The sequence below is a fragment of the Protopterus annectens genome, chromosome 1.part1, assembly GCF_019279795.1.
Source record: "Protopterus annectens isolate FY-2018-M chromosome 1.part1, PAN1.0, whole genome shotgun sequence".
Taxonomy (NCBI): Eukaryota; Metazoa; Chordata; order Ceratodontiformes; family Protopteridae; genus Protopterus; species Protopterus annectens.
The window spans coordinates 1,635,449,977-1,635,467,476 of record NC_056726.1 but is presented as its reverse complement, the minus strand read 5'-3'; the positions used below and the strand labels follow the sequence as shown (position 1 = coordinate 1,635,467,476).

The window sequence follows — 17,500 nt, the reverse complement described above, 5'->3', positions numbered from 1 at the left end:
TAAAATAAGAAAAGACTCTTGGATATGTGTAGGTAAGGGCTTTGAGTTTAGGTGTATGTTTACTGTTATAAAGCTTCAGGCGCTGCCACTCCCAGTGGTTATATTGTACTTTCGGCATCCCACCTAAGAAGGTGGCAACCGTGTAAATTATCTGTCAGAATTTGTATATAAATATCACATCCAAAGTAGAAGAATGTGAAAAAGAAGAATAATGTTAGCAAAAGCCAACTTAACCAAATTAGTTGATATGACTCCTACTGCCCCCAACATAAAGGTTTCACATCCACATGCCCTAGTTCTAAATATTCTAACTTCAAGGTCATGTGGTCACTGAATAAGTATTTAAGTTCTCCAGAAAACAGTTATTCTATGTTTCGCGGAGGTAGTGTAACCTTGGAGTAAATTTAGTGTGTGTAGGTGCAGGGGGAGGAGGCATTAATTCCTGATGAAATGATGCAGTCATTTAAATTCTTTGATTATTATTTTGTTAATGAACACTTTCCACTTTTTGACAAAATGTACATCTTGCTGAAGTAGTGAGATCAAGCAAACTGTTAGTCATTTTAATAACCCTTAGGTATCTTTACAGCATATATCAGTGTCCCTTTTAGGTAACAGCTTCTCAAAAGGTGATACTGAGTGTTGAAGCTGTGGATTGCAAGTCACAGTGCTGCACTTTGAGACAGATTAGTGTGATGAACTTCTTGAATTGTAGGTTTGTAGAGCTGCATAGTTGTGGAAAATGACTGATGATAGATCAGTCATATCTGCTTTTGTATGTTTTATTATTATTGTAGTATTTAATCATAATGTACCTGAAGAGTTTCAGCTAGATAAAAGATGAGGTGAAATGGGATTGTTTAATGGTTGTCAGACACAAAACACAACAGTATTAAACATTGTGCGTCATATTTTCTTGTGATGTTTTTAGCGCTAAGAATTTCTATACTCTTACTTGGTAACCACCCCTTAGAGTAGCTTATAAAAGTAGCACCAGCTGCTGAATCGACACATGTATAGATTGTTTTGCTTTTGTGGCCATAATCAGCTTTACCGACTGGTACTGAACAAGTAAGCATTTCATTACGTACTTCTGTTATGAACGTAAAATGTCCCCATTCCATTCTCTGTCCTACCAGGTGGCTGCAAAATATAGTGTTGGCCTTTAATTGATGAATTCTTCTTTACTGGCTGGCTTTTAAGAATAAGTACACTGCTTTTTCTCAACTCTCCATACATGCTGATGTTTCCTTTCATCCTGTTTCAAAAATGACTTTGCAGTATGCAGCTTGTCTGAAGAACATAGTTTGCAGATATCAGGTTTTATCACATCTAAAACTTATTTCAAGTTAAAGTTTTTGCATGTGCATTTAATAAATGTTAGTCTAATGGGAGGAAATGTTATCCGAGACAAAAAGTACACTTAGAAAAATAAGCAGTTTCTTTAGTCATGAAATTGAAAGTCCTTCCAAGACATCATTGACACTTGAATTTGTTTCAAAGGCAAACTATGGCATTTTTGTTTTTGTCAAGATCTGTGAAGTCTTTGGAGTGATTTGTAAACACACAGCTGGAAAACAAACAAGTAAAATTTCAAGATGAAAGTGTGCTTAATCATTTTATCAACCTTTTGTAAATAACTGAGTTGGAACAACTTGGCGTAATAACAGATGTTGAATATCGGCACTGTTTTGTTGCTGTGGATGTGTTTATTTTTTTTACTTTAATTCTTTTTGCCAAATCTTACAGTAGGTTGTCGTTGGTCAAGCAATCCAAAATACTAAGTTGAAATTCAAGGTGTGAGACCGAATGCTACAGTTTTTTCAGAGTACTGGATTCATAAAATGTCACTGAAGCTTCTGGGGCGGGGATTCTGATATTCTGTACTTGTTATTGTCTGTTTTCATGTATTCATTGTTAAATAAGAACAGGAAACAGTATAATGTGATCCTAATTTTGTCAGTAAGTGTGGATGCAGCATACTGGCAGTAGAACAAACATAGCCTGCTTACTTTAATTGTATTGTAAGATATTGGACCAAAGCTGCTGATTATTGTCTTCCTGTCCAAATGTTTCATGTTTGCATCTGCACCTTCATGCCTGACAGTAGACCCTAACTACCCATTATGTCTGCATTAATTCCCAAGGAGATTTTATTAAGTATCAAAGATATTCATTCTGCCACCTTTTTTCCACACTGAAATTATTTCCATTCTTTCTTACAGGGTCATAGGTACTTACTAGGCGGCTGTTCTGTGAGGATCTTTAGAAGCCTAGCCTTACATTCCCGTGGTTGGTTTTAGCCATTTTTGGTACAAGTAACCCAGAGGAGGGCAGAGAAATATTTGTTGGGACATTTGCTTGTTGCCCTCATGCCCTAATGAGGGACATGGTTGCTAAATCAGAGGTGAATTTGCCATTTTCCATCCAAGTGCTTTGCTTTGTGTAGTGAAAGACTGTATTTTCTGTGGTGCGTACCTCTCCCTCCAACATGTTCTACTTATGCTTCCAAATGGTTTGAAATCCCTTGAGTGGGTGTTCATGCTACCACTGGGGTTATGATGTCTAATAGATGAAGGTTAAGGTCTTCGCCTTCTATGGACAAGGTACAAGGTTTGTTCCAGAGCTCTGGCTAGTGCCTGTTTGGAGTTTGCATGTTCTCTTTGCGATTCCTTCCACGTCCAGAAAACATGCCATCTCAAATTCACTAATGAATGGAGCTGTGGGCAGCAGCACAGACTCTGTATGTTGCCCTAAAGGGAGAAGAGTTGTATAGACCAACCACTTTGGGCATCTACTTTGGTGCACAGTTTTCTCAAAATAGGAGAACATGGATTACAGACTGCACGCAATGGCAGGGCTAAAACCTTGAAGGTGTAAAATATGGCTTTAGGCTCTTCGGTCTTGTTGACTAATGGCACCAAATGGGCATGGGTATTTACCGATGATAAGGGGGTTGAGGACCCAGCCTATTCTGACCTACACCAGGGACCCATACTAACAGTGGGAGGGGTGTATGTGCCCCTCTTGGCAAGTGTGTGCCTGCCATAAAGCCCAATAAGCTACTGGCCAGCTGGTGTCCAGTTGCCCAGCCTGAGTTACCTGGGATAGCTCTGATGAGTGAAAACTGGACATAAAACCAATCAACCTACCAAAACAATTTGCTACACTCAGTGTAGGTTCACTAACAGAAGACATGATGGTACAGAGGAGGTTGGACATCCTATGTATCCAAGAGACAGGATGGAAGGGCAGTGCAGCCAAGCCACTTTGCTTGGGATCCAGATCTACTACTCGGGGGGAGGAGGACAGGCTATAAATGGTGTGGGAATTGTGGTGGAGAGAGGCTTCAGAAGACCTTGAGGGATGGCATCAGAATTACTTGACAAATTCATTGGGCATTCAGACTCTAATGTAATGATAGGGCACTGTTCATAATCTCCATCTATGCCCACAACAGGGTTGTGTTAGTGAGGAAGAGTGCATTCATATGGCAGTTGCAAGACCTAGTAGATAAAGCAGTACAACATCAGTTGATGTTGATAATGGGTGACTTGAATGCATATATCGGGACATGCAGAACAGGATATGAGGACTGCCTGGGTCCACATGGGTGAGCAACAGGAGTAAAGAAGAAGAGACTATTCTAGACTTCTGACTGGTAAATGCCTTGATAGTAGCCAATACATGGTTCAGAAAGTGAGACAGTCACAAGATCATATACAAGGGTGGCCAACATGCAACTCGAGTTGACTTCCTCCTTGTAAGGAAAGGGCACTTGCGTAAAATCTGTGATTGCAAAGTCATCCCCAGTGAAACAGTCAGCCCACAGCATAAACCACTTTTTGCCACAATCCACTGCAAGCAGTGTTTAGAGAAAGCTGTAACGTCAACAGAAACCAGGCTTAAAGACCTGGAAGTTGACTGGAGAAAATGTACAACAATTGAACTCCACCTATTTCCTCTTCCAGTTGGGGTGCTAGAGCCCAACTTGAATGCCTTAGTCCCAGGATAGCTGTACAAGTGTTGTGTCATCCAAGAAGAGATAGTTTTAATTGAAAAGGGGGATTAGGTGGGAGGGAATGAATACTGCAGTGTGGAAGAGGACATATATGGTTATGGTAAGATTTTACACAACTATTCTGTGTCCTTCTGTTCTCATATTGCAGTATTCCAAGCCCCTGGGTGAGTGCCAAAGCTGAAAGGGAAGAGGGGTGTGGCATGGAACTGTTTTCCACAAAACTGTGTAGGATTGCCCTAACAAATCCCCTTCTAGATCTGGAGATGTAATCCAGTGTGTAGTGTTTAGTGAAAGTATGGACAGATGTCCATGTAGCTGCCTCTAGAATGGAAGCAGTGTCCAGTCCTTTAAATAAGGGTCCAGATGAAGCCATGGCCGTAGTGGAGTAGGCCTTAATTCTTGAATTTAGATGTTTTCCATAGTAGGTGTAGCAAAAGGATATCGCCCTGGAAATCCAGGTAGAAATAGTCTGTTTTGTCACTGCTTTTCCCAGAGGTCTGGGGTGAAAGGAGTTAAATAATTGCTCTGATTTCCTAATGGACTTGGGCTTGTCAAGGTAAAATCTAAGCTGTCTGCGAACATCAAGAGAATGCAAGACTCTCTCACTGTCATTCTGGCGATGTAGGAAAAAGGTGGACAGGTGAATCCCTTGGTTTAAGGACAGCTCATTGACCACCTTGGGCATGAAGGTGGGGATGCTCCTCATGGTCACCCTATCCTTGTGGAAGAGGAGAAAGAGAGGTGTTGCCTTGAGGGCCTGGAGCTCTGACATTCTTCTGGCTGATATCAGCCACTAGGAGTACAGTTTTCCAGGTGCAGTGTTTCAGAGATGCTTTAGATGCTGGTTCAAAGGGAGTACCCATGAGCTTCTCTAAAACGTAGTTCAGGTCCCATGGAGATGGAACTGGCCTCCTGGGGGGCCTGAGATGCAGTACTCCATTGAGGAATAACTTTGCAGGAAGACAGGATGCTAGAGGTGGGTCAAGAGGGCAGACAAGCTGAAATAGCATGGTGAGTCTTAATAGAAGAATATGCCAACCCTGCTTGCAAGAGTTCGCACAGCACTAAGGGAACCTCACCTTGATGTGGGTCCAGCTGTCTTTGTAGACACCACATGGAGAATCTTTTCCATTTAGACAAATAAGATCTCCTAGTATTAGGTTTCCTGGCCTCCTTCAGGACTGTTATCACATTCTCAGTATAAACTTGTCTGTAAGGGATCAAAATTCTATCACCCACAGAGTTAGTTTCAGAGATTCCAAGTTGGGCTGGATTACGGATCCTATGTCCTGTGTGAGAAGATCCACTCTTTGAGGTTACTTGTGATGATTGCCCCTGGCTAAATGCAGAAAGAGGGGGAACCAATGCTGCCTTGGCTAAAAGGGAGTCACCAACAAGATTTTTGGTTTGTCCCATTGGATTTTCAGTAGGACTTTTTGAAGTAGTGGGAAGGGAGGGATGCATAGAGAAACATCCCCTTCCTTGAGATTGAAAAGGCGTCCATTGCCCTTGCTAGGAGACTGGGTAGCCTGGTCCAAAATAGTGGTAGTTGTCTGTTCATAGAGGAGGCAACCGGATTTATTTGTGGTGTACCTCACTTGTGGACAATGTCCAGGAACACATCCCTATGAAGCATCCATTCATGTGGCTGTGACATGGACCTGCTCAAAGTGTCTGCTTGTGTGCTGAAGCAATATAAACTGCCTGCAGAGTGACTACATGTTGGGCTGCCAGATCCAAGGCTTGGAGTGCAAGTCTGCATAGCAAGTAAGATTTTGTTGCCCCCTGTTTGTTCATATGCCATAGAACTGTATTGTTGTCTATGAACAATTTCAGGGGTCTTTGTTTTAGGATATGTAGAAAGGCTCTCAAGGCAAATAGGATTGGTCTTATTTCCCTGATGTTGATGTGTTCCCAGCTGAAGGTGTCTGCACTCTCAGGCTGCCCAAAGCAGCTCCCCAGCCCAGATGTGAGGCATTTTTGTACATCTGAACCGGGGAAAAGGGTTGTAAGGGAAGTGTTGGGTTGAGTGTGATTTGGTCCAACCACCAAAGGATCTCCTTTCCTAGGCATGGAAGGAAGGGAATGTTGAAGACCAAGATGTGTGAGTGTTGGGTCCATGTGGACCTCCTGTACCATTGCAGTTTTCTTATTTAGAGTCTTGGCGGTGGCAGCATAGGAATAGTGAAAGCCATGTGACCAAGTAATCTGAGATATTGTCTGGCTGTCACAGCAGTGGCATGGAGGACAGAGAATATATGTTGCTTTAGGTTTTTCACCTTTTGGGGTGGAAGGAATGCCCTCATGACATCTGTCCTTATTCTGCATTCCAGGAAAATGTGGTCCTGGGAGGGATTTAGGTTGGACTTGGGGTAAATGATGTTGAATCCCAACTCAGATCAGGATGCAGCACAACTGACCTCATGTTTGCAATGAGACAGATAGTTGAGAAGAAGCTAGAGATGATGAGAGAGTCCAACTGGGTAATGTTAGACTTGGAGAAAGCATATGACAAGGTCCCAAGAAAGTCTATTTGTTTTCCCTTCTCTTGTCTGAGTGGCTGATAGAAGCATGGCTGGTGTGTTTAAAAGGTGCTGTGACTGTGGCCATAAATTGGCTCCAGCAGATGGACACACTCTGTGTAATGTGCTTGGACGTTGCCCATCTAAGTACTGACTCGCTCAGTTTTTAACCCATGCGCAATCAAGGACAGGAAGGCTAAGTTGGCCCTGAAAGGCCGCCTTCCCACTTCTGAGGCAGTTGCTTTGCCCTCGGCTTCGGTCACAGCAGCTGCTGTGGCTGCCATTCTCTTTCCTGTCTTGCCCATGCCTCTCCTCCCTCCCAGGCTAGGACTCAACCTCCCATTTCAAAGCCTGTGGAAGTGGAGTGGAAAAGGGGCAGGGAGAATGAGAGAGAGCCAAAATCCTACAGACCTGAAAAACGTAAGAGGTCCCTGGACCTACCTTCTCTCGCCAAAAGTCAGCCTAGGATCCGTGACTCCCCTCGGCTCCGATCTCTGAGATTTTCCCCGGAGCCAGATGAGACACTCTCTCCATCTATGGCCTTGCTTCCTCGATCCACAAGGTCAGAGTCCATGGCCTCATCAAGGTCCACGCGGTCCTTCTCGGAAGTTGACATGGATAAAATGATGAGAAGGTTCTTTCGTCCTCTGATCCAGATTGGAGGTCTTTCCAGCCCCCTCTCCCTCAGGAGGGGGAGCTCGCTTCCCTTTTTTACACTGATTTCTCATTCTCTGATCCGAAGATGGCCTTAGTCAGGAGGTTGGTGCCGACGGTGCCAGCTTCCTCAACGCCAACAGCTGCCTGGAGCGTGTCGGATCCGAGCTGCTCTTGGAGCCAGAGCTTGGGTGTCGGATCAGAGGGAGAGGAACTTTTTTTATCAGCTCTGGCTTTTTTGGGCCAAGTTCCCTCCCTCGGAGCTCCGTCCACTTCGGGCCCGGCTCCAATTCTCACATCGAATATGGGGAGACCGGCTTCCTTATTGGTTCCCCCAGGAGATTCATTCTCCCTCGGCTTTCGAAGTGGTAGAAAGAGTTCTCTCCGCTGAATTGAGACCCTTGACTGTCCCCTTTGACTCTACCCTGATCCCCTCGTTTTTTTCTATGAATCCCATCATTTTACCAGTGGGACAGCCCGTGCTCGAGGAGCCCCAGACTGTTCCCCCTGAGGAACAAGTGGCTTGCGAGTCCCCCCCCCCCCCGTAGAGCACCACCGAAGAAATATGTCGCAAGCATATGTGTAAGAGGAGGCACTTGGACTCCCCCGAGGCCTTCACCGAAGATATGGATTTGGATGATGGAGAAGGTTCCCCCAGGTCACCTCCCAAGGATGTCTCCTTTGGAGACATTATGGAAATCCTTTGCCAACGAGGAGGTTGGTCCACCCCAAACCTTCTTCTTATAAGTCCGTGTTCCTGGAGGCTTTCGGCACGGGCCCATCTACTTCCTGGGTGTCCCCTCCTGCAAATTCCTTGGTGGACCTGGTCACTTCGTGGGCCTGGAAGGAGCCGGACACCATGGAACCAATCCCTAAAAGGCCTAATAAGATCTTGAGTCCACCTTCAGATAGGCCAGCGTGGAACAAGGGCTCCCCCGTAGACGCTATGGTGGTAGCAGCAGCCACAAAGGAACTAGCCCAAGAGAGTTCCTCGGTTCATCCTCCTGACCGAGAGTCGTCAATGATGGACTGCTTAGGGAAGCGGGTTTACGTGTCAGCAACCTTTTCTATTAGGGCACTGAACTACCTGGCCCACGTCACGAGACTCCAGTGCAGCCTGGTCAAGGAGCTGGCAGAGTCTCCCCCTAAGTCCATGTATGTCGCTGGAGGACAGGGACTCGTTCTCCGTGAGGATGGCCACTTTCAAAGCAGTCTCCAACATGTCCATGCGACTCCTTTCACATTGCTACTGAAGGAGCAGCTAGAGCGGCTGGGTTTGGCGTGTCCATGAGGCACAACGCGTGGCTCAGACTGTCAGTTTTCGGAACCTTTCAAGGCGTCCTTTGCCAATGCCCCTTATGACGGCTCTACTCACTTTAGTAAGACCATCAAAGAGACTTTAGTCCACAGGGAGAAGGACGGGAAGACACCATCAAATCTGCTTCTCGAACCCTTAAAGATTCTTTTCACGGAATCAGAGAGGGCAAAAGAAGACTTTGTTCCGGAAGTCACAGTATTCCTGGCACACTCCGGGTTCTTCTTCCCCCAGAGGCAGAGGGGGACAGAATCGACACCGGCCCAGAGGCACAGGGGAGGGGTCCGAGGAATTTTGGGTCTCGAGAACCTTTCTCGGACAGGACTGGACAGCAACCCTGAGGGGTTGCCCGACTGCTCTACTCTGGAGGCAGTTGGGGGATGATTGCCCTTGCACCTGGAGGCATGGGAGTCCATAACATCAGACCGCTGGGTGCTTCAGATCATATCCAGAGGATAGTCTACCCCCTTTGTGGTTCCCCCCAAACACCTCCCGGACATACCACCCATGCAGAAGGAGGAAGCAGCACAGGAAATTTCCAAGCTGCTAGGAAAATGAGCCATCAAAACTGTCCCCCCAGATCAGTTTGGATCGGGCTTCTACTCCAGGTTCTTTTTGGTGCCAAAGAAAACGGGGGACTTAAGGCCCATTTTACACCTATCTACCCTGAACTTGTCAGTTGCCAAAGAAAAATTTTGGATGGTCACACTAAAGTCCATCATGCTGTACCTGCAAGAGATCGATTGGATGTGCTTGTTAGACCTCCAAGATGGTTATTATCACATAAAGATGCACAGAAGCTCCAGGAGCTTTCTCTGCTTCATGTTAGGAGTCAATCATTACCAATTTCGATTCCTACCCTTTGGTCTCACCACAGTCCCCAGAGTGTTCACCAAAGTGATGGTAGTAGCGGCTCACCTGAGGCTTCAGGGGATTCAGGTCTATCCACACCTGGATAATTGGCTCCTCACTACTCCCACTAGGCATCTACTTTCTCAAACCAGGGATTATTTCTTAAAGCTTGCCCTGCATTTGGGATCACAATCAACACATCCAAATCACTTCTAAATCCTGGCAAGGGTAGACACATTACAGTGCAAAATCTTCCTGACCTTGGAGAGTGTACAAAACTTGAGGATGCATGTCTCTCTGATTAACCATTCTCATCCTCCATCGGTAGAATCAGTGATAAGGGCCTTAGGTTCAATGGCGGCGACCATAACGCTTCTTCCGTGCGCCCGGTTACATATGAGAATTCTACAGTAGACACTAGCTGTACAGTGGTTCCTGCTGGAACTTCCATTGTCATATCCGATACAACTCACTCGAGTCTGTCGCTCATCCCTTATACGGTGGATGTGTTCTCTGGAGATCTCTGAGGGATGACCCTTTGTTCCAGCCCCTGTCGAAGCCACAGTGACCACGGGTGCCTCCGAACTCGGGTGGCGGGGGCATTGTGCGGGCCCCTGTCCAAGCCATAGTGACCACAGATGCCTCCCAACTCAGGTGGGGGGGCATTGTTTGGGCAGGACAGTCCAAGGCCTGTGGTCCCCTGTAGAGACCAGCTTGCACATAAACATTCTAGAGATGAGGGTGGTCCTTTTAGCGTTGCAGGCCCTTCATGCCTTTCTTCCTCTGGGAACTATTGCAATTCAGTCAGACAACATGTCAGTGGTCTGGTATATCAACAAACAGGGAGGGACCAGATCTTGCCTCTCTTGTCGCGAGGCCATGAGAGTGTGGAAATGGGCGATCTCCACTGGTCATTTTCTTATGGCAACGCACATTCTGGGACGGTCCAACATTCTAGCGGACAGGTTAAGTTGGACTATTCTGATGCCTTACGAGTGGTCTGTGATTCTTTCAGTAGCAGAGCAGATCTTCCTGGAGTGGGGTCAGCCTTGCTGCGATCTCTTTGTATCTCATTCCAACGCAAAGTGCAGCATGTTTTTCGCTCTGAACCCCCTGATGGGGGAGTTCTCCAGAGATGCTCTAGTCCATGCTTGGCCTCCCAGTCTTCTGTATGCTTACCCTCCAGTACCTCTTGTTCCGAGATTTCTACAGAAAGCTCGTCGACTAAGGAGCAAAATTATCCTCATTGCCCTGTTTTGGCTTCACTAGGTTTGGTTTCCCTTTTTTTGGTCTCACCTTCTGGCTTTACTCTGGATCACATTCAGAATCTGATTTCACACCCATCGGGGGTTCCTAATCCGAACCAGGACAGTTTGAAGCTCACAGCTTGGCTGCTCCAGTTCCCATGATAGCTAGGACTCCTGGATTATCCTCTTCAGCTAAGTCTAGTTTGGTGGCTGCTCATAAGTCTTCAACCAGGAAGGTTTATCGCAGCAAATGGAAACGGTTTTCCTTTTGGGCCTCTCAAAGGAGTTTAGACCCCTTCACAGCTCCTATCTCTGACATTCTTTATTTCCTAGCCAATATTTTTAACAGGGAGCTAGTTCTTCTACTGTCAAACTTCAGTTGGCTGCTATTCCTCATTTACATAATGGTGAGAATTCTGCCTCACTAGCCCCCTCCATACTGTGTAAAGCCTTTCTTAAAGGGATTTTTATGTTACGCCCCCCTGTCAACGATCCCCTTCCACCATGGGAGCTTACTATGGTTCTTCAAGCTCTGATTGCTCCTCCTTTTGAGCCTGCTGCAACCACAGATCTAAAATTCTTATCTTGGAAAACAGCATTTCTGGTGGCTATCACTTCTGCTAAAAGGGTTCCCGAACTGCAAGCCTTGTCCGTCAAAGTTCCTTATATGATTTTCCCCAAAGAAAGCGTTTCCCTTCTGACCAATCCATCCTTTCTTCCCAAGGTGACATCACCAGTTAATATTAATCAAACCATTAATTTACCTGTCTTCTTTCCTAACTTTGCTAACAAAATGGAGTATAAACTCCACTTGTTGGATGTTCATAGACAGTTGCATTTTTATTTACACAGGATCAAAAATTTCCGCAAATCCGATCAGCTGTTTGTGTCCTTTTATAAACCCTTTTTGGGTAAACCTGTCTCCAAGGTCACTATTGCTAGGTGGATTTCTTCCTGCATCCTTCAGGTCTATTAGGACAAAGGCAAGTCTCCTCCGGGTCTGGTGAAAACTCATTCCACTAGGTCCATGGCTACTTCTGTGGCCTTTTGGTCTTGAGTCTCATTGGATGATATTTGTTCTGCACCTACTTGGTCCTCATCTCATACCTTTATTTCTCACTACAAATTGGATTTGACTTCTAGAAGGAGAGCATGCTTTGGTTCCGCGGTGCTTCGGAATATCCTTCCATGAGGGCTACCCAGGAGTTAAGTAGCTGGGAACTCTGTCCCACAGATTGAAGACCAAATGAAGTAAACTACTTCAGAAAAAGAAGTTATGTACTCACCATAACATTCCATCTGAGTAGTTGTACTTCATTTGTCTTCAACTGTCCCTCCCTCCTTCCCCCTGACCTTATTATATGTACAGCCTGTTAGCTGCAGTTGTAGGTCATAAATTGTTTTTCAGGTCTGGTTATAAGGATGAAGGGCAGCAAACTCGATCTGGGGTTTGGAAGGTAGTGGAGGTGTATTATGGCTAAGGGGAGGTGCTTGAAGCTCGGAGCAGATGCTAGTGAAACTGCCGGTTCGGATCGATACAGATCCAGTATCCCACAGGTTGAAGACAAATGAAGTAGAACTACTCAGATGGAACATTATGGTGAGTACATAACTTCTTTTTTACAGCCACTGCCAGAGGATACTAAAGCAAAACTGTTTAAGTCCCTGTTTAAAGAAGAATTTTTGTTTAGTGCAGAAGCTGCTATCCTTTTCAAGCAACTTCAAGAACATGGCAAACTCATGAAGAACTGTAGACAGATCTTTGTTACTTTGCTTCCAAGATACCAATGGAATTATCCTGCCAAGCCCATTTATTTTTCTTAAAGGGAATTTAGGCCTTCCCAGCAGGATAAGCTACCAAGGAAAAAATTTCAGGAAAAACCTGGGAGGCCTTCCTACCCAAACAAGTCTGGGTGACTACTCTCTGCTGCCATCCCCATGCCTTGGTCCTTCCCTGCCCCTCCCCAAAAGACTCTCCTCATCCCTAAAAAAATTGATTTCTCATCACAGTAGTCAAATGGGTCCTCTCCATCATTCAGCATGAGTACAGAATGACTTTGAATAAATTTCCCCCTTTTACAGGCATTCTGCCACTTCCTCACTACTAGATTCAGCTGCTCTATCCCATTATCCAAGCTGGAATTAAGTAGGGTACAACAGAGCCAGGTCCTGTTAATTCATATGAAAAGAGTTCTATTCTAGACTGTTCCTTGTACCAAGAAAAGATGAGACTGGGGATTAGTACTGGATCTCTCCACTCGCAACACCTTTCCATAGGTACCGTCCTTCAAAATATAATCTCTGTAGACCGTGTTACTTCTCATGCTACCTCAGGCGTTGTCAGTGTCCCTCAACCTAAAAAATGCCTGTGTTTTACATTCCTATCCATTCTGCTTACAGGAAATGTTTAAGGCGTTCTAATGGATCATCGAATTTTCAGTTTTCTGCTTTGCCCTTTGGGCTTTCTGCAGCCCCAAGAGTCTTCAAAAATGCCTCACCCCATCATAGCCTTTTGCAGAACAAAGAGAAAAGATATTCCCTGTTTGGAAGACTTGCTAATACAGGCACCAGCTGAGCAGAAACTCTTGATGCATCTTAACTTCACCCTGTCCCTTCTGCAAGGCTTGGGATTCAAAATCAACCACAAAAAGTCTGCAGTGATCCCAAGAGACTGCTTTCCTCAGATCTCTGGGACTAATGGCAGCAACCAAGTCCATGTTTCGTTTTGTCAGGTTGCTCAAGAGGAAGCTCCAGTGGTACGTTAAGTCCACCTTGTCCCAGCATTCAAAGTCACTGGATGCATTTCTTCCACTCCTACCTTACCTAAAGGAGATCCTTTGGTGGATAGCAGAAATAAAGCTTATCCCTGTACTACCTTTTCAAACTGCAAACACCAAAGTAGGAGCTGTACACAGACCCATAAGATGATGCATACGGAGCCTTGACAGGCAACCTGAAAGTTAAGAGGCAGTGGCCAAAAAGCATAAGACCAGAACACATCAATCTGAAGGACAAGAAAGTACTACTATATGCTGTTCAGACCTTCAGCCACAATTGAAAACGATGTCCTTTACGATTGTTCACAAATAACACTATAGTCATGTGGTACATAAAAGGGGGACATCAGATATTACCAATTGTGTTGGCTGGCCCTTTTAGCTTGGGAGCAGGCTACAAAAGCAAATCTTTCTGTCCAAGCAGTTTACATTCCTTCTCAGGAAACAAACTAAGTAGATCAAGAGAAGCCCCCCCTCGGCAAATAGATGCTGAATAGGGGGATTTTGCTAGACACAGTCCACAAATGGGGGGTGTCTCAGATATATCTGCTTGCCTCCATTTACAACAAACAACTTTTCACTGTTTTGTACCAGGATTTTCTGTCCTCAAGCTTGGAAAGTGGATGCAATGTCCTTTCCTTGGAATGGGGAAGTACCGTTATGCCTTATTCCCAAGGACTTATTAAAGATACAAAAGGAATTACCAACAATCCTACCAGTGACTCACTTTTTACAAAGCCAGCATTGGTTTCCCTTTGTCTGACATTTAGCAAAGAACTGTCAGCAGAAACTTCCTTCCATAGTGGACTTGCTCACACAACAGAAGGGCTCGCTTTTACTTCCAAACCTACCCTCCTTCAACCTTATTATATTGATAAGATTTTCTTCCCTTTCAGGCAACAATTCTGTGAGGATGTGCTGTAAGTTTTCCAGGTGATAAGGAAACCCTCCACCAAATAATCTTACTTAGCCAAGTGGAAAATATTTTCTATATGATGTCTGTCTAAACAACAGTATCCAGTTCAAGCTGACTCCTTCACTGGTTCTCTCCTATCTCTATGAATTACTGAAATCTGGTCTTGACATATTACATTAATTAAGGCACATATTTAAGCAATAACTGCTTGCCTACCTCTGGATGTTTCTCTTCTGGCTAGACTAGAGGTCAAATAGTTCCTTAATGGTGTACTCCTAAAACCTCCTATGAAAGCTGTCTTTCCCCTGCTTGAGACTTAAATTTTGTGCTGGAACTCCATTTGAGCCAGCAGCTTCTGTTTCTCTCAAGTTCTATATTTGGAAAACCATTCACCTTGTAGCCCTCACCTCTGCCAGAAGTTGCAGGACCTTATGGCTACTCCCTTCCTAGTTTTTCACAAGTGTAGAATGTCATTAAGGGCCAGTCTCTCATTTGTGCCCCAAAGTGGCAAACAAGCTATCCCTTAATCAGATAATTAACCTATCTCCTTTTCCAATTAACAAAACGGGGAAAGAAGCCTTCATTCCTTGATGTCCACAGACAACTCCAGTTTTACTTAGGTAAGGCAAAGCATATCCACAAATAGGACCAACTATTTGTCTCTCTCTCTCTAGGATTCAAAATTAGAGAACCCAGTTTTAAAGCAAACCACTGCTAACTGCATCTCAGAATTCATTGCCTTTTGCTATGCTCAGCTCAGCAAATCCCTTACCTCTCCAACAAAGGCATATTCTAACAGAGCAGTAGCCTCTTCTTTAGCCTTTTACAAGGGAATTGATTTCTTCTTGAAGCAGCTACTTGGTCTTCTATACACACTTTGGAAGAACATTACAGAGTAGATGCCTGATCTAGATCAAGGACTGCCCTTGCTAGGTCACGTCTTTTGGGACTACTGGACAGTTCTCCTACACAACATCCTACTTACCCGTCTTTTTTTCTGAAACTTTGGAAGTCATCTAACAGTTTTGAATTCAGTAACAGTGATCTAAGGAAGGACTTGGTACATTTGTGTCAGAAATTTCCATAACAGTAGATGTCATACTGATCACTGCTATAGTATCCCCCCCATTTCTGATTTTTCTTCCTTTTCTCTTCGTGGACTACGAGGCATCACTGTTTTTCTCTCTCCCCTTTTAGCTGACCAGTTTAAACTGTCTCTCAGGCCTCTTCAGGCTTACTGTCTTGGAGATAGTATGAGGATTTACATTTATATGTCCACTTGGCTACCCTTACACCCACAAGCTTAGGTCATATGTCAGACCAGTTCAAGCTTGACTCCTCACTGGTTTTCTCCTATCTCTGTGAATTACTGAAATCTGGTCTTAACATATTCATTTATTAAGGCACATATTTCAGCAATAGCTGCTCTGTGATACCCCACTTCGCGGCCAGTAATCAAGGAGTCTGAATCCTCACTACTGGCACTGGAGAGTGATGTTCACTTGGAACAAAAATGGATACACACAGTGTTTACAGGTGCAGCTCTCTGCATCAAGCACAATTTCCCTTAAGAGCTACAGGGAACACACTCAGTCCGGGGGCTAGGTTTCCCTCTCTCTATCCAGGCCCACTGTAAGATTCCCCAGTGGCACAGCTATAGAGTTGAGTCCTCAGCCAAGTGGCCCAGCCTAAGTCCTCCACCACTCTCTCTGTGAAACCACTGCCATATGTCCCTGCTGCAAGTAGATGACATACACATACTTTAAGGTTCGAGTTTCACAACACACACACACACACACACACACACACACACACACACACACACACACACACACCTGGGAAAGGCTGGCACAGATTTACCAGCTATGCTCCTCTGCCCAGACTATAAGGTAGATACTGCCACCAGGACACTCCAAATCCAACTGCTCTAAGGCTCTTACAAGGTTACCCAATTATACTGAGTAAATTAATACTAAATACAAATAGTTGTGTTTGACCAATGCAACAAGGCTTTCGGGAGTGGCCACAGTGTCACCAAATAAATATAAGTACTGTCAAATGTTAAAATATTTTCTAAAGGACACGCCATGGTGAAAAGTTTTAAATAGTTTTAATAATAAATAATAAAAGAACATGAAAATAAATATCTATTTACACCAGAGTTTCAGTCACAGGAAATATTAAAAATAACACAGATGGATAGATCCACACAGAGACAGAAAAAAACATACTTATTTCACTATATTTTTCTAATATAGCCCTTTTGTCTCTGGCTGCATTGAGACCATTGAGATACAATCTTTATAGCCTACCAGGTAATTTGATTTCAGGCTATTTTTCAGAGTTAGCTTGACTGAGATTAATCTCTTCTTCCAGTGTCCTCTGTTACAATATATTAATTTATACAGTTACAACGCAGTCTGATATACAGGTGTATTTCTTTTTCTGTACAGCAGGACCCACTGTTGGTACATTTGTTAGCACAAGCAACTTTACGAATACATTTTCAACACAAGCACCTGTACAAATCAGTTTGATATACAAGTGACATATAATTCTTTACAAAACTCCAGCTAGCTATGCTGGCATATGTTACATGTCCACTACCCTACATCTCCTGGCATAGCTGGCAATACCTCACATCATCACAAGCTCTGTGGAAGATTTTGCATTGTTACCCCGGACAGATGTCAGTTTTTTGGCAAGATAACCAAACAGTTTGGAATTCTGCTACTTTTTTTGTCATATCAGTAATAAAGTGATGTCTAAAGGAAACTACAGTGTTCTCATGTAGGTAAAACTGGAAAATCAGCTAAAATTGAAAGTACTGAGTACTGCACTGTTTATTACTGTTCATGTATTTTTTTTCTTCAGCATTCTAAAGTTCACATTCTTGACACGGAAGCATTTGAAACAACATTTGGGCCTAAAGCCCAGAGGAAGAGGCCCAGCCTTTTAGTCAGTGACATGCAGGAGCTTGTAGAGAAAGCTGCTGTTTCAGCAGAACAGTATGACCAGCAGAAAGACCGTGATCTTGCAGTTGAAGACTTCAGTGGTGTGAGGTAAGATGTGTAAGAGTTAAGGAGACCGGTTTATTGGTACTTCACCTGCTGAAATTAGTTTTCTAAATTGTTTTTATTGTTTGATTAAAGATGTGTAGCAATGTGTTACAAGCTGTGTATTTGACACTCATATC

At 44.2% G+C, this 17,500-nt stretch overlaps 1 protein-coding gene across 1 annotated transcript in view; it reads left to right on the top strand.

Moving 5' to 3' along the window:
* Positions 1-17,500, top strand: part of GNL2 (G protein nucleolar 2) — an 859,639-nt gene that overhangs the window by 265,738 nt on the left and 576,401 nt on the right. Inside the window, 1 exon segment of the mRNA XM_044083721.1 lies at positions 17,179-17,366. Within this exon segment, the coding sequence (XP_043939656.1) occupies positions 17,179-17,366 (188 nt within the window).